General features: G+C 47.5%; 2 protein-coding genes across 2 annotated transcripts; both read right to left on the bottom strand.

The window, feature by feature from the left end:
- Positions 1-3223: 3223 nt before the first annotated feature.
- Positions 3224-3977, bottom strand: LOC6732751. Its single transcript, XM_016180363.2, has 2 exons — positions 3810-3977; positions 3224-3755 (listed from the first exon to the last, which is right to left on the bottom strand). The coding sequence occupies exon 2, from the start codon at positions 3714-3716 to the stop codon at positions 3369-3371; it is 348 nt and encodes a 115-aa protein (XP_016025476.1). The 5' UTR covers positions 3717-3755; positions 3810-3977; the 3' UTR covers positions 3224-3368.
- A 12246-nt stretch (positions 3978-16223) lies between these two features.
- LOC27208464 lies at positions 16224-16872 on the bottom strand. Its single transcript, XM_016184023.3, has one exon. It carries the CDS (start codon positions 16761-16763, stop codon positions 16416-16418), a length of 348 nt encoding a protein of 115 aa, XP_016025475.1. The 5' UTR covers positions 16764-16872; the 3' UTR covers positions 16224-16415.
- Between the last annotated feature and the right edge of the window lie 1427 nt (positions 16873-18299).

Raw genomic sequence — 18299 nt, 5'->3', positions numbered from 1 at the left:
ACAAACTGTCGACCGAAAACGTGCTGAACACTTTGTTCACTGGGTGGACTGCGTCAACGGCGGGTTAGCCGGAGCCGGGATCTGGTACGGGGTTGTGGCCTGCGGGCGACGAAGCAGCTCCTGCTCCTTCGACCGACTGGCTGTGGGTCGTGCGGGGTCAGTGGGGGTGGGTTGGCTGAATGGATGGATGGATGAGCGGGCGTGTGGGTGTTTGCTGTCGCTGACTTTGCCATTCGGCTGCCCGCATCGAAATCATAACACCAACGAGGCGAAACTTCTGCGGCGCAGCAGTCGTGGCAAATAATAAGCCAGGCCAGCGGAAAACGGAGGAGGGAGCGAGCGAGGAGCAGGAGCAGGAGCAGGAATGGCAGGAATGGCAGTAGTGGCTGGATCCAGACGAAGACAACTGTGACAGCGGCAACAGAAAGGACTATTAGATAAATACGATTGCTGGTGCGAGTTTTTGGGGGCGCAATGCCGTGGCAACAAAGTTGATGGCTACAAATTGGCAGGGATGTGGGCGGGCACACATCCACATCAGCGGCGGCTTAACAAGGTGCGCAACGCATTGCAATTCCCGTCGATTTAAACAGTCCAAATGCGGCCAACAACAAGTGCCCCAAACTGCGTGCCATACAATATGGAAATTCCACATTGCTGCAGTGCGCCCACATGTGGCGGGTTCACAGGACTCCGACACTGCGTGTATCCAAAACCAATCGAATTTGTACGTAACATAATGCGTCACAAGGTTGGCAGGATAATCGGAGCTTAGCTCTTTTTACAGACGATGAGTGGCATCACATGGCTGTGCCACATTGTGGGTATTCATATATCAAGAGCTGGTTACATTATGTGGCAAACTCCAATAATGTGACTTAAAGAGAGGACTTAGTAAAAAGTGGTTGGCCAGAATCGTGTGGTATGTACTTAAAAACCGAGTTCTAGGTAGACGTTCTGGGATTATTTCATCACTAGTTCTGGGAACATGCACTTTCATATTTTGAATAATAGAGCAGGTAACATTAACTTCAAAACTGGGTACTCAGAATACTCGTACTATCAGGGCATCTCTTACCAGCCGTAATACCCAAACTCCCTCCTCTTTTCGGTGATTTAATTAAGACAGATTCCGGGAACTGATGCCGCATTGTGGCTACGTAGAATTTCAATTTGCAACGCCCGAACAGAAGTTTCCCCGCGGCAAGGCAAGGCAAACAACGGTGCTTTTGTGAAATTTTAAGCGCCAATTTGGAAACGGGGGATCATAATGAGCAATTAGCAGCCGCATCTTAAAGCTGGCGAAGGCCAGAACCTCACCCAGTGCCGCCGAGTGTGGCTCTCCTATGGGTCGTTGGCACTCGTCAGGTGGCGTTTTTATGTGGCCTGGCCAGGTGCAATCAGTGTGGAAAGCACAAACATGGTCGGGGCGCGGGAAGAGCTCTCCAAGCTACGCACCACGGATCTGGGGGGATAATGCCGAGGATGGCGAGGATATATGTGCGTGGAATGAGGACTGGCAACCCAATCCACTTGGCGCATGTTGCCAGCTGCCATTGCCGCCAGCCAAATTACTGAACTGAACCGAACTGAACGATGACTTGAATGCTGCCCTCGCGGCCTGGGAAGCTTGCGTTGGTTGGGATCCGGAGGCGGGTGTCTCCGTGGGTGGCTCGGTGGTTCAGTGGGTCGGGGCCAGTCATGTGGTGCTGGCACACACATAAATCGTTTATAGCCACACCGAGAGCAGGCAGTCCGCCACCAGCGTCATCATCGTCATCGCTAAAAGCCCTGCCACGACCCTGGGTCTGGGCTCCAGTTGTACGGCTTTGCCTCTCCGGCTTTTCCACTTCCTCCGCTCCTCGCAACCCCACTTGCCGCCTCACTTCACTGCTGCCGATGTTTCTGGTCGACTTGACAGGCTGCCCCATTGCCACTGCCACGTCCCCAGAGCCACACACCCCACCCCCTTTCGGATAACCTACAACCACCCACTACCCTCCACCACCCACATCCCACTCAGACGTGCGGGAGAAGTGGTATTGTAACAGCCGGTAGCAGGCCACATGCAACCTTCGGCCACGGATCGCTGACTGTGGGAAATACTCTTCCCGCTATGGAAAGCTACACTGAAAGAAAAGCCACGCTATGATTTACTTTATGAATGTATATCTTGAAGTTGGTCCCAGGGAAATATCTATATATACATATATATATAATTTGATTTATCTAAAATTCAATTGGAGGTAGTTTTCGAATCAAAGTTGTGCTAAAGCAGAAATATTTTAAATATTTTTCCCATAATAACTACTTTATTAATATAATGAACATGCCCTTAAAGAAAAATTTGCTTCTGTGCATTCCCTGCGACTGGTAGTCGGAGTCAAAGGTATAAAAGGCAAGTTAAGCGCAGACAGCAGTGGCAACCGGAGCCCGGCGAAAGGGGAACGGAGGGAGAGCGGAAGGACAAGGGAGCAGTGGCAGTGGCAGGAGCAGGCTGGAGACGGATCTCGTGCTCAGTACCGGCAGCGAGAACAACAATAACAATGCGAAAAGGTATTGGTGGCAAAACAGAACTGAAAATCAAACTGCGGGGGAAAAAGGACCAAAGGACTCGTTCGCACACAGACAATCGCACTGGCGCACCAGTGAAGGGAAAGCCCCACAGGAAAAGCTTCGGAAGTGCGCTCCATGCCGCAATGGCAACGGAAGCAGCACAGGACAGGACAGGACAGCCAGAACGAAGAGACGAGGGACACCGTGCGGTGCGGTGCGGTGGGCGGGTTGGTTTGCTGGTTCGGTGGCGGGTGGGGAAGGCAGTTTGTCAAGTGGCGGAGGGGAAAAGGACACGAGGCGGAGCAGGAGCTGGTGGCAGAGGGCCATGACACGACCTGCTCCTGCCGTTGTGTCGGCTAAAGAGAGAAAAATGACTAAATCAAAAGGAAGTGCGCCACACTGTGCGGTGTAAGAGCACGTACAATACGCCGCACTATGGGCAATTTCACCTGTTTTGTTGGCTAAAATAAACATATTGTTAACTACTTAAGATACGATGATTATTTGTATTTCTAGTCTTTTTGCGTTCGCATTCACTCTAGCTGAGTAACGGGTATCTGATAGTCGGGGAACCCGACTATAACATTCTCTCTTGTGTAGATTTGATAAGCCAGCCGGTTCCAATGTTTTAGGCAGGAAAACAAGCGCGACAAACCACTGACTACCAAATTGTATTGTAATTTTATGCTGGATTTCCCATTTTTATTGTCGTGAACATTTAATGGCCACGTTTTACTTTCATTACGTTTAACGCAACTCCTCCACTTGGCAATTGACGAAAGACATAACTTCACCCTTTAAATGAATGTGGTCTAATGGTGACGGTCCATCCCGATGCCGATCTGCCCGGAGTCACTATCCAGACTGGATTCGCAGGTCTCCCCGCCGGATGATTCAATGTCTGTGAAGGTCGATGCAATAGGCTGGTCCAGGAACAACTCATTAACGAATATCAGCAGATCGTCGTCTGGCTGTTCCGGTGCCGGGTAGTTGGGCAAAACCTGGCGGAATACGTTGTAGCGATCCCGCAACTCGTCACTCACTTCCTCCGGACGACGATCCTGGTTCTGGAGTTGCTGCAGCAAAGAGTACAGATGGACCTGGTTTTCAATGCTGCAATCGGGTAGAAGATTGCTCACGCCCAGTACATTAAAACACATGGTGCTCAAGGTGTCAGTCCTTCTCCAAAGTCGATAACTCTGTGGTTTTAAAATCTTTAAATAGTTACAAAATTTGAAAGAAACTGTACCAACCAATTCGGAAAATTACGAAAGTGAGCTCTTTATTTTGAAGTTAAATTCAATACTTTCAATGATTTGTTTACGTCTTGTAGTTGAAAATATATGAATATAAGTAGTCACTCACAACAAAAGGAGAATCACCGATGCCACGTGCTTTATATTTGCAACAGCTGACTTTACAGCTGTTATTTTGTAAAGTTGGACTGTTAACTTTACATTTGCGTTACATAACATTAACCTTTGACCAATTCTAAATCCGTTAAGAAAGCGAATTTTCAAACTTTGCTATATTTTTAAAAACACATTTTTGCTAACAAATCAGGTCAAATTCCCCATAGTGCTCCACTCCGCCTATATTGGTGCTCCTGTGTGTGTGTTCAAGTGCGAGTGTTTGGGTGGGTGTCTGTGTGTATGTGTGCTGGCGCGTGCTTCGAAGAACGAAAGCATGACGGCTCGAAACAACCGACAAATCCGTTCAAATCGAACTGAATATGACAGTCGCAAAATATAAATAAAAAAATAAAATACTTCGAGTTCTAGCATTATTAAGGGTAAGACACAAAAATAAAACTAATTTGAAAGCTATTAGCACTGAATTTATCAATGGATGATTGTGCTCTCCTGAGGTACCGAAGGTGGTAAAATAGCTTTACAGTCTGAAGGATACCATTTCCGACACCTTTGTCGGCTGCGCAAAGGCATGGCCACAATATGGCAGCGACTCTGGGTAGCGGGGGGCACAAGGGGCGCAAACAGAGCACGGAGCAGTGCACTATGGGGCATTTGGCCTGTTTTTTTTTACAAAAATTAATAACTCCTAAACTATGGGAGATATTTGGATGATTTTTTTTTTATGTGTTACATATGCTCCCAGGAATATTTTGGAAAAGTGGGCGTGCCCTCAACTCCGCCCCAATTTTTTATTTTTATTTTTTTTTTTAATATTATGTTTTAAAATTTAATTTTTAATTTTAATATTGTATACAAATTCATAATCGTCTTCGTCTTTACAATCAATAGAGTCTGAAGAATCGGTGTCAGGTTCAAATTCGCAAGCTAACATTTGAAATTCAAATTTTGAATGACTTCTGGTGGAAGAGATAGTCGCTTATGTTTTCGAACGCGCCTTTTTATATTTATTGATGATATTATGGGATATTGTTTATATTTGCCTTGGCTGGGTTCAAAAAAAGAATTTTAACTATGTCTTCAAGATCCAGCAGGCCGCGCTTCCGTGCAGCTAGCATTGCAGCTTGACCCAAAAGACGTTCGTTGTGGTTCTGCGCCCATACGAGTTCATCTACTTGCTGTCTTCGGCCACTCAAACTTTTAAAATAATATGACGTTTTCGGGCATCCAGCTAATTTCCTTTCCTTTTTATTTTTCTCTTTTACCTTCAGGACTAGGTGTTCTTCTAACCACTTTGAAAAAACTTTCGAAAGTTCATATATTTTTCGATTGCATTTTCTCCAATTTCGCAAAAGATTGACTGAAAACATTCGTTATTATTACTATTCGTTAATCATTCATTAAAGTCTAGCTTGCTATCAGAAAAATGCCCACTAATAAAAGTGCAAAAAGAATTTTCCTTTTGACGAACACCCTTTTGCTTGCGCCACACTTCCAGCAGGGCAGCATTGGAAATCGAGATATTGCTCCCTAAAAAATGAAATTTCTCAAAAACCCGCAAAAAACGCACATAGAGACTACCTGATATGAGTTAGGAATTGAACACACTAAAACATGGATATAAGCACTTACTGAACAAATTTGAACAAATTTTTGTAGCTCTATTCAAAGTTGAAATTTGTTTCAAACAACTACATGTTGACACCACTTGCTAAATGTACAAATTGTTAGAAATAGGCTCACACAATAAACAATATATTAATAGCAACACATAATAAAAACCTAAAGATTGATTATCAATTTCAAATTATACTCTTCTTCGTCTTCTTTTTAAATTTTAACACTTTGAAAGTTAAGCTAAATTCTGCGCGCATTTCAGCCACGTCGTATATGTTAGTAACAGCCGACTTTAACAGCTGTTATTATAACAGTACACTGTTAAAATTACTTTTGCCGGCTAAAACATAATAGTTTAACGTATTTCCAATGTATTAATACTAAAATACTTAAATTTTGCATACTTGTGAAAAACACATTTTTGCAAAAAAAACAGGCCAAATGCCCCATAGTGCAGTGGTGTGAAAAAAATTGAAATTTGCGTGAGTGCTCCAACTGCGGCACTGGATAGGATGGTGGCACGGGCAGGGTACAGCATGGTATGGCATAGCCTGGCATGGCATGGCTTGGTTTGGTTTTGGCATGGAAGCTCGACAGCCGGGCATCCTGGCATCCTGGCAGCATGGCGCTTGGCTGCCTTCCAATTCCCAATCCCCCCGTGGGTGTGTCTGTGTGGGCGGGCATCGTTTGCACTTCAATGCTAATGTTGGCTTGGCAGCGACGTCTGTCGTCGACATTTTCCAAGCCGAGAGTATGGCGGATACGAGGGATTGGGGGCCGACGAAAGGCGGTGAGGAGGAGCGGGGGTGAGCGGGGGGCGCGGGCCATGGCCAGGACGCGTGTCGCTTGTTCGTTTTGGGCATTTTTGGGATTGCCAATGGCAGTGGTGTAAGCTGGACTTGATCAACGGGGTCTTTGCCAGAGACATATATCATGGGTTCATGAAGATTTCGTTCCATTTCATTTTATTAAAAAGGCATGCTATGTTTTTATTGTAGATATGAAAGGAATCGTATAGCACAGTATATATAATATATTAAAATCCTATTAACCGATATTGGTTAAATACTAATTAAGAGCCAAGATATGAACGCTGATCTAAATGATCTGTAATGTATTAGATTATAGATATGTTTTTATGAAGTGTATGCCTTTAGATTTCCGGACCTGATAATGAACGCATTTCAATTCCGTTCCGATAGGTTTTCAAGATCCTTGTTAGAGAAATTCTTCGGGGGATTTCTTTCACAGACGCGCTCCACTCGGCTGGATTTTCGAGTGAGTCGTGTGTCCTTTGCTTTTCAACGGCAACAATGGGCGCTCTGCAGGTTTGGCCCTCGAATGTAGGCAACACTTTTTTGTTTTCCTCTGCCATCCTTTAAGCAAAATTGCTGCAAGCTGCCTGGCTGGCAAACGTTGCATGCAAAAGGTCCGCATCGAAATGGGAGAAGTGCGACCAATTTTGTCGACTTAATCCCTAATGACAGCAACTAACTCACAGTGCACAAGTTTGGGACAACAAAATCAGACCAAACACAAAAGCACACAACAGCCCCAACCAAAAAGCCTGGCTGCAAAATTAAAGTTTAAAAAAGGTTGCCTACCATTTTTTATTTGTTCAGCGCTGACGGCAAGTGCCAAAAGTTTCCCCCAAAGCACAGTGGTCATTTGGACGAAAAGAACTTGGGAGAATTGCTATTAATTGAGTCACTAATCGAACGCACTTAAAACGATCATTCGCAATCATTTTTATAAAGTAAACAAAAAGAAAATGAAAATATGATGGAAGAAATTATTCATTTGCAAGGAAAGTTAACTAAACCATTTTTATTTTTTGGTATATTGATGGTATACATTGAACTTAAATGTTATTCCTATCTTCTCCTAAAACTAAGCTTACTAGTATAAAATGCTTTAATCGTTGTCGTTAAAAATGCATTTCTACCTCCTACTAGGTATAATCAACACTTTTACATATTCAGTTGGATATCGCAGAGCCCTTTAATTGCTTTACTGCCATACCACTGTATGAGTAATTTCGAGTGTGTGGGCGTGTGGGTTTTAAATGCCGTCGAGTTTTCCGAGTGTTTGTGTTGCTTCGGCGGCGCCCTTTTGCGCGTCAATGACTTGCTTCTGCTGCTGCTTTTGCTTTTCCTATGCTGCCTCCGGCTGCCACATGTCAAGCCCAAGCCCAAGCCCACCTACCGGATGACCCACGAGCCCTGCCCCGTCCACTTTGCTCCACCACCCGTCGGGCACACCGCATTTCGCACACAACTTTTGCCGCATTAAATTTGACGCAAAAAGCACGCGCGCTGGCGGCGTCAAAAAAAAAAGAAAGGAAAACTGGGAAGGGGGAGGCGAGAAAACGAATGAGCGAATATAAACGAGCAGCAGCGCCGGCAACAACAACAACAAGGTCTGAGCTTGGACCCGCCGCCGTCTAAAGTCGTTGTCTGACACCCCCAACCACAGGCCCACTTCCTGACCCACCACGCCCCCTCATCAGGCGTCAGGCATCACCCACCAGCTACCACTCACCACTCGCCACTTACCACCCACCAGGCACCACGCCCGCCGACTGCCGGCAAACAAGCGTGACCTGCCACGCAGCAGAGCGACTTTGACGCACAGAAGCTGCACTTCGAGAAAACGAATAGAATTGGGGAAAATTACTAGGTAAGTAACGAAAAGCTTAATTCTAACTTAGCATGGTCCTCCGAGCCAGATACTTGTGAATACTAGATAATCAAGGTTTAGTTTTATTTACTCTTATAGACTATGTATCTCAGCATGGTCCTTCGAACTGGATGGATCTAAACTAGAAGACGGTGTAAATCGTATTACCTATTCACATCAATCGCTACTAGATAACCAATGAAAAGTTTTCTTTACTCTTATTGATTATGTAACTCAGCATGGTCCTTCGAACCGGATACTTATGAACTAGAAGGCGGTGTGGTTCTTATAATCTGTAAAAGGACTAGATAACTTGGAATGGTCCTTCAAGACGGATACTGGTATTGAATAACTTGAAATTCCTCAGAAAAGAGAAATTTTCAACTGCATTTAACATCGGAAATACACTTTTTTCAGTGCATCGCGTGGAGGGAATAAAGTGTGGAACTCGCAGCTGTGGGATTCGAACTCGGTCTCGAGCTCGGGCGCCAGAGCCAATAGTCAGTCATCAAGGCTGTTTGCGGTCTGCTTTTCGGGGCGCTGTCTGGCTGTATGTGGATCAGGATTATACATCTATACACGTACACATTCTCGTGTGGGAATAAACACCCGTGTAACTGTGAAAGTGTGTCCCCTTGTGTGGGCATTTGTACGGCGCAAAAGGAAAGAAATGAATCGAAAAGAGGCAACAACCAGCAGCCAAAAAAAAAAAGGTTCGACTGACGACCGTCAGAAATATTTTATGGTTTCGCTTTTGGCACCTCGCTCTGCACCTCGACTTTCCTTATTGATTTGCCACTTTTAGCGCAGTTTTCAGAAAACCGCTTTGCCACAAGAATGGCATTCATAGAAACGATGGAGGCGCCACCATCTAGCGGTAATTGCGAAATAATTGCTGAGACGTTGGAAAAGCTGTCTCCCCACGCGACTCCCGCCCCGCCAACTTTTCCGTGCGGGGCGTGGCGGCGTCTTTAAGTTGTTGACTTCGAGTTCAAACACAAATCCGCAAACATTCGTGCCGGCCCCCCAGACCTTCCCCCTTCCAGCTCCCCTCTGGCCATTAATTGGTGGCGTGTTAGGAAGTTAAGCTCCTGCTGCCGCTCCTCTGCTTCACTGAGTCCTGTCATTACCCCGGAGCTAGATGTCGGAGCGTAGCAAGTAATACGTTGGCAAATACCCATACCCCCGGCCACATGCCAGGACTGCGGGAGCACCCTCATCCATCCACATCCGCCCACCACCCGCCACTCAGCCCACTCAGATGGAGGCAAGCTAAGTGTACATTCAGCTGTCTGTCGCTGACGCCACTTAAATACATGCGCATACAAGGAACAACAAAAATCCTGCTACAGTGGCGCAAAAGGGAAGGAGTTTTCTAAAAAAAAGGACGAGCTCTGCGTTCAATAGAAAATCAGAGGGGTACTACTATACATATTAAGAGATATGCATTTCCTGGAACCTAAAATCTAAAACGATTTCTGAAGAACTTTTCAAGAACTCTTCGCACTAAACGAAACTATCCTCATTATAACACAAATAAGTAGTTTTTAATACCTCTAATCGAATAAATATTTGTTAATAATTTTAAGATGATTTAGTATATTACTCTAAATGCAGATAAAAGGCAGTTCCAAAAATGTCAAACAGAAATATATTACTAAGCAACATACAGACATACATTTATATCAATAAACGCACAAACATTCGAATTACACATCCTTTATACTGTCGGCATGGACTACCAATCATTGATTACAATCAGTGGGTGTTTAACCAATGGATTCGCCGGCGCAAAGGTCCCCAAAAAGCTCCCATCCTTCCCTCTTCTGCTTGTCTGGGGCATCAAAGTGAAATATTTAGCTTAATGAAGCAACGACGGCGTTTCCTGCTTCGGCCAATTTAGTGTGAGTGTGTAATTCTTTAGCTATTATGGCTGCCCGGCAACCGACTGCCATAGTCATCTCATTCCATCCCCATCCCCATCACCCCCATCCCATCCAGCAATTTCCCCACTCCTGCCCTTCTTCACCTTCAGCCTTGGAGTCGCGCCACCTGTGACAGACGACGGGTGGTGGGTTCTCCCCCTTGGGCGTAAAAAGTTACGCACGGACCCGCCGGATTACCTCGTGATCCTTAGGCAACCGTCGTGGTCGTTGCTTTCAACGTTTATCTCGGCTGAGGTGGTGGCGGCAATCAGAGTCGCCCAAACACTCAGACACACACACCGACACACGCGAACAGGGGGAGCCTGCTACCCACCATCGTTTCCGCAACACTGCTCCACCGCTTTGGCAACAAAATGTCCCACAATTACCACTAAGGCCACATCCACATCCACATTTACAGCCACCTCTAACGAAGCCGAAGATGATTCCTATGACAATTTTCTATAGCTGGCAAGTGGCAACTGCTCAACGACTCACCACGGATGCCCCTGGACCCCCAACTGACAATCAGACATTGCCACCGCCACTCTCGTTTGGGGCAGCGAGTCGCCACTGTCCGTGTCCGTGCCCGTGTCGGTGTCCTGGTCCTTGTCCGTTTCCATGTCCTTGTCCGTCCGCCTGTCCGTTTGTCGGCGACCCCTTCGCCGGCCAATCCCTTCTCCGGGCCGTTATCATGTCTCGGGTTTCAAAGTTTTCTCATGTTGCCAAGCTCTACGGGCCAAGGGGATCGCGGGGGGAAGCGCCGGAGGGACCCAGCAGACGGTCGCACGTAACGGATGGATGGGCGGACGTGGAGGACCACACCATGGCAATCGCATTCGCACTAACACACACACTCGCTCGCTTACACTAACACAATCGCACCACAGGAGCGGCATTGCGGCTAAAAAGCCATACTCCGTCGGTCCTTGCCCGGCAAAAGCAGAAGGCTTCAGGGCAACCAGAATGCAGAACCATCCACGGCACAGCACAGGCATGGAATGCCTAAATCCACCAGACTTCCACCATGGAACCATCAAGGGGGTTTGGCATTGTTGAATACCCTAAGACAAATAGCAGGTGAAAATATATATCTTATATATAATATGATCATCCTAAGCAGCAGATTATAACTTTTATAAGGGGTTGAATTTAAGGAAAGTTAATTTATTTAAAGATCATGGCTTCAATATTTTAGATCTCAGGTAACACTTACAGTAAACAAATCCATATAATTTTAAGGCATACATTTATGTATTATTTATATTAAGAGCTCAACTAATTTAGTTTTTACGACCTAGTGACTTTGATTTCGTATTATAGATAAAAAGAACGCAGTAGAATGAGTTTCGATTTGTTAGGATTTCAAAAACATGTTCAGATTCTGGTTGCAAGAAGGTCTGCCTAGAGTTGTGATCCCAAGATCTGCGCAGCAAACGCGCTTAGCTGAGATTTTTGGGGCAACCATGTGTGTAATTATATGTACATAGACAATAAGTGGCTAAAGTAGTTCTGACCGACTAATCGACCCGAGATTCTGCCCGATAATGGGTAAGTGAACATCCACACTCCAGACGACACTTGCCAAGCGCCCTGCAAATGGGGAGCCTCTGCTGCTGAAGCTTTCCACCATCCATGTCGCCGCAGAACAGCACAAAGGCCACACAGCCACCCACTTAGCACCACCACACACCACCGCACACCACCCACGGCCACAACAATAAGGCGTAAGCCCAGACTCGACCTCCGTCTGTGTGGGGTTGGGGTGAGATTGGGTTTGCCGGGGAGGGGGTATCTATGTGCGAAATCAGCCAACTCAGAAGGCAAAAGGAAAGGCAAGCTGCCGCCGCCTGTTCGTCTGGCTTCCGTTCGGAGTTGCCTGCAATTATTCCGTTAGTGTTGGGTGGGTTACCCAACAAAATCCCACCAAGCCACCCAAAGGGGCACCCGGGCAAACAGCCGCCCACAATGTGCGCCCAATCCCCTGGAAAAGGCGCGTCCGCATCGCTCGTTACTCACACCAACAAGTGCAGCTGCTGCTGTTATCCTTGGGGGCCCAAAGTCGTCCTGTTGCCGCTGCCGTTGCTGTTTTTGTCGACACTTTTTTCACCGCTTGCTCGCTTGGCTGCTCTTTCGTGCGTTGCCACTGCCAGGAGTCCCATTCCGAGTCCAACCAGTTCCGTGCCCCCGCCTCGCCTCGCCCCGAGAAACTCGCAACCTGCCAAACCAAACCAACCGCATCGCCGCCCCCGCCCGCGGCTCCTGCTGCTTGTTTTCCTTCTGGGGGCTCCTCCTCATCCCCGTCCTTTTTGGCCTGAAAATCAAAACACACGTCTCGGCGTGCGGCGCACATCTGCATGGAATTTCTAAAGTACGTGCCACGGACAGAGCGGACAGAACGGACGGAACGGACAGAGCGGACAGAGGCAGCCAACGAACGAGCGCCATCGTCCTGGCCCGATGCCATCGCAATGCCACAGCCGGCAGCTCTGGCGTGGTGCTCCAACCTCGTCCTGCGTTCGGTGTCCTTCCTCCGCTGCGCTGTGGCACATTCATGGATTACATAGCTAACCGTACCAGGAGCAACCATTCCTATTCCGCCGTCGTCGCCTGTCTGTTTGTATGTATTTGGCGGCATGGCGGCGAGAGCGTGAACCGAAACATGCAGAACCTTTAGTGAAAAGACGCACTGAGCGAAAATGTTTTGCGAATTAAGAATTGAAAAATCGGGTAAATATTATTTATATTATTTCGAAAAAGGGGCCAAGATAGAGATATATTAGTAGAGATATAGCAATTGAGAACTTACAATTCTTCTAATGCTGACTTCTAGGTAAAAGGTATCTAAAATTCCTGATAAATCTCATAGCATTGTCCTGGAACTCTTATACAAGTTTTGAGAATTTTTCCAAAATTTGAGCTTTCAGTGTTTATTCGGCACTGGCGGCGCGGAGCGCGCGTGCGGTGTTCAAGCTTGGCATTATAATTTCTTGCTCGGCACAGTGGCGGTGGCCCACGCACACACTTGCCAAATGGCACACAGACGGTCGCAGGAGCAGGATAAGGCTGGCAAACAGGCACACACAGGGCGCACATTTTAACACTCTCGACAATAAACAGCATGTCACTTAGCTCAAACTTCAAAAGTGCGCCAGTCTGTGCACAGGACTTGGGCTGCGGCAGGACTTGAAAGAGGGGCGAGCGAAACGAAGCAGCAGGACGAGGGGCTGAAGCTGGATCAGGGGCAGGAGTCATCGCCGCAGTCACCGACATCGTTATGCGAATGCCGCCAGCAGGCTTCCGTGCCGTGCCAAACTTTTTTATTTGTCATCCTCGTTCGTTCGCTCGACAACAAGACGCGGCGACAGCGCGAAGTTTCCACCAGGAAGACGGTTGGGGCGCCCACTGATGGGCGATAATAAACAGGCCCAGACCAGACCACACCCACACAGACCAACCCACCCACTGAATCCCACCCACTTGGGCAGACGGGCCAAGGCGCAACGGCATGAAAAAGGCGCTGGCTGAAGTGTGTCTCCTGGTCCTCGAGAGCATCGTCGTCGTCAGGAACAGGCGCTTGTTGATATTGCCTCCCAGTGTGGCATTAATTGGGGCTACTCCACTTGGATAAAGCCATACCTGCTGGAGCTCCCATCGGGATATGATTATACCCAAAAAGCAAGCAACAAATAAGTCGGACGGGATAATTCGAGAAAGGTGCTTTTCAAATGGGCTGCCATCCAGATTAGTTTTACGACTTATAGATCCATATAATAGTTTTCTAGTTTGGACCAACTTCTTATAAGTTAAAAAGCAGCAAAGTTAGATTTTGATTCATTAATAATTTATATTAATGAATAAGTTGAGAGCCCAACCAGTTCACTTTTTGAATCTTCGAAGGCTTGAAATTTCCAAAATAATCATTGATTTTGGAAAAAACATTTCATAGCTGGAAGAAGTATTCTTCCCTAGCAAAGAATTCTGTCTGTACTTAAAATTTAAGAAGGAATGTAGACAGATCTTGTGAGAATTCAACTCAGACAGTATTATAATATTGTAAAAACATAAGGCATAAAAAAGGTTTATAAGCAATATTCCAAATTTTGCAAAATGTCATTCAGCTTTTAAGCAAACTAAGCAAAATATGGTGCAAATGCATCTGGTTGATTCATTGGTACAGCAACTTCTGCCAAACGGAATATTCCGAGTTGTAAAATTCCGTGGGTTTATATGACCTGCACACTTTAGAAGCTCTGAGTCCAAAAATAAGTCAATTTGCCCCACTGTACGTGTAAGCGGTTTGATTGTCATGGCAATTCGAAAGCATTTGTCGGTCGCTCCCCCAGTCCCCCACCCCCACACATCGACCACATCCCCCACATTTGGACGGAGGCAACTCGACGCAGACACAGAATTCCACATCGCAGCGAAGTCCTGGCAAATACCATTCACAGTCCCCGCCCGCTCCTCATCCGGTGAGCCAGTGGAGCAGCAACATCGCCAACGACGGAGGACAACAGCAAGGGGGGGAATGGCAGAGGCATGGCAGCAACATCAGCCACTTGCCACATTTGGCTTTCTGCCAGGACCAGACTCCAGGACTCGAGCGGTGGGCGGGGCACTCGGGCGGGGTGGGTGTGGCAGCCCGACGGCAACAACAAGTACGTTCCACACAGCAGCAGTAACGACTGTGCCAGCAGCAGGAGCAGCAACTAAAAATGCGACGTGCGAGATTATCGTGTCGCTTGTTGGTCGTCCCCGTCCATAGTCCGTAGTCCTTCGACCCTCGTCTCTCGTGCTTCATCCTTCGCCCCTAATACGTAGTCCGTACTCCCAGTGGCAGTGCCACACACACACACACAAACTGTACGGCTGTTGGTATTTCTGTGGCTGCGCACAAGCTCCCCTGCCACTGCCACTGCCACTCCGGCTATCCTGGCACCCCGAGTCCTGGCTACCACCGCTTCGCCCCTTCGCCGGCGACACCATCACCATCAGGCGGCACAACTCGCTGCCGCTGACGGAGGCAACTGCTGACTGCTACTTATGGCGCTGATGATGGCACAATGACAACAACAGCGCAAGCAGAATAACGCCTGCGGACTGGGTGATACCTATGTATATAATCAAGGGGAACATGCAGTCTATACGGTTCCAGTTGCATAAACATGTCTATCTAATAAATTAGCACTTTTCCTAGTCGAATTATATGCCGAAAAGATCCCATTCATATTTCAAACTTAGCAATCATGGATGCCCATATGCACAACCAAATACCCAGTAGTCGAGCTCAGCCAGAAAGCATGCAGCGTGCGCACGCGAGGATAACGACTCGACTCAACTCGACTCGACTCTGCTCGACTCGAGGACGAGGACGACAACCAGCTCGACAGAGTGTGCGTGGGCGGGACGAGCGTGTGGGAGGAGGTCATGCCATGATGTGGACAAGGATGTGGATGTGGTGTGGGTGGGTCTGGGAGTGGGTGAACTGTGTGCGACTAATTGGGTGAGAGAATGTGGGTGCTTAAATTGGTTTCGTGCTTTCGTGTGACGCGTGCGGAGGCGTGTAAAGCCCGGCGTGTTGCTGTGTAAGTGTGCTGGGGCTGAGGGTGTGTGCGTGGCCACGAGTGTGTGTAAGTGTGCAGGCGACAGGCTGCTCTGCGGGTCCTCCAGCCCCGACCCCCCATCCCCCTAACCCCCTTATTTCTTGCTGTTGGCATGAATGCTTGATGGCGTGACGGCAGCCGGTTGTTGCCAGCAATCGAAACGAACTCGGGGGAAGCATGGGTTCCTTTCCTCCTTTCCCTGCAGACCGAATCCAGAAATACCCAATCCCAACTGGGCCAAGGGGTAAAGCTACGAGGATCACTTACAACCATATACCACTAGCTTTTCAAATTCAAGCCATATATCCCGGGTTTGTAGCTAATATATCAAAGTATAATTTACGCATATTGCCAAACCATAATCATAATATAAGTGTAGTACTATTACTTACTGATATTTACAACAATTTGGAGGCGCATGACCCTCGACCCCAGCCTACTGGACTCCCAATAAGGGTACGCAAACACAATTTACCCCGCCTGTATGTGGATTTTATTTTTGCGTGCTCTTCCAGCACAGCAATGCCCCGGCTCACAATTTCAGCTCTGTGCTTTGGATTTGTGAGCTCGTCCGTGCAAGGACTGCTCTCAGCCAGGACATCAGGACGTGGTCGTTACCCGCTGGCACAGCTTGTTTACGACCCCTACTGGACTCGAATCCGTTAGAGCGCCGAGGCTCTCCGCGAGGCGACACTGCTCCTCCGGGATTCGTCGAGCATGCGGTTGTCCTGGATCAGAATGATCGTGTGCTCGTTCTCGGTGGCCACCATCGTCTCCTGGCGGCGGGTGCGCAGCCGCACGTAACTCAGCTCGTCCCCGTTCTCCAAATCCTGCACCATGGAGCGTGCCAGGGTCACCAGTGGCCTCATCCGATCGGCGTATATGCGGGCCACATTCTCCGGCAAATTGGTCCGCACCGGAACTCCATTGCCATCGATCAGGATTGCCCCCGTCACGCCTGGCAGCTGAACCAGCCGATCGAAGGTCATCTGCACAGTGTTTGACGCCATGGCTTCCAAGAGCGGAAGTGGATCCCTATTTGGGTGAACTATAGGGCAGGGGGCTGTATTTGTAGATCTGGATGTGGGTGACTTAAAGCAAACACACAGATATTTCGATCTCTGTTTCAAAGATGTGGTGGGAAGTGAGTTATTGAACTTATTATTCAATATATAAGTTCTTAACTAGATGAGATACAAATATTAGATGTTATTAGTTAGTCAAAACTAAGTTACATTGACATATAACTATAACTATATTTTGCTATAAAGCAAATGGTTCAAAATACAGACTGAACCTTATGGATAATAAAATATAAAATCCTAATCCTGCCGTAAACTTGATGTCCTGCTAACGCTCCATATCACGTAAGTTACCACAGGGAGATGATTTGAGTCAATCCTGTAATTGAGTCTTTTACTATATGTGGGGGACCAGTAGCCACGCAGATCGATGGGAATTTCGCAACTTCATTTCGCAGCGACTTGGACTTAATTTCGCGGGGGAAGTTCAGAGCTCCCCCGTGGCTATTGGCAAGGACATCCCAGCAGCATCCAAACATCCAGCCAGCCGGCTAGTGAAAGAATTTCCGGACTCCATGTCAAAGGTTGGATCTTATTTGTGCTGCAGCACGCGTCGCCAGGGGAATGGAAATGGTGGGACAGTGGAGGTGGAGGAAGTAACGACCCAGACGAGGCGCCACCACCCACGGTGGTGCAGGCGGCAATCATTCCTGGCAGCATGCGGCCACGTAAATGGCGTTGAATTACAGCCCGACAATCGAAGCGTTGAAGTCCCGAACTGAAAAGTTCACTCCTGCCCGTCCGGCAGCGGCAGCGGCAGCAGCAGCAGTCTGTGCATCATTCATAAGGCAGCCCAGGCCACAGATTGTCTGGAAGCGAGTCGAGTGCGCACGCACGCAACGAGCCGATGATGATGAGCTCAGGACTCCCAAACAGGCAACTTTATGACTGTGGGCCATGGGTCGGCATTGGGTTGTGGTGTCGTCACGTGCCGGTCGCCGTCTGCGACTGACTCTGACTCCGGGTGCGGATGTGGATGTGGATGCGGGTGCTCCGTGCCGCCCTCTTCGGAGCTCCCTAATCCACGTTGTATAATTCATTTAGCGTTGCCGACCCGTTCGCCGTGCGGAACTATTTATTCAATAATTCGACGTAAAAGCTTGACACGGCAAGCCGGGGTTGTGTGCCGTCACAAAGCAACTGGCTCTCTTCCAAACACGCAGCTGGGCATACCTTAATGCCCACACCAACTGTCCAGTGTTTTAAGCTCTATCACAAATAGATTTTAAATAAAACAAATGATTTAGTTCAACAATTTGTGTGCTTGGCCAACACTTAAAGGTTCAAAAAGCTAAAGTTTAGAATCATCTTAAGATTGTTGGCACTGCATATGTTTCGCATCAATAAACTCCATGCCATCTAATTTTAGCTTAGATTATTGCTCGACGCATTATAACAATTTCAAAAAATTTAAATTCACGTTGGCAACTACAAATATTCGAAGTCGAAAACCGCGTTGCCAAT

The sequence above is a fragment of the Drosophila simulans genome, chromosome 2L, assembly GCF_016746395.2.
Source record: "Drosophila simulans strain w501 chromosome 2L, Prin_Dsim_3.1, whole genome shotgun sequence".
NCBI classification, from domain to species: domain Eukaryota; kingdom Metazoa; phylum Arthropoda; class Insecta; order Diptera; family Drosophilidae; genus Drosophila; species Drosophila simulans.
Note: the sequence above shows the minus strand (reverse complement) of the source record. Positions and strands in the feature narration are given on the sequence as shown.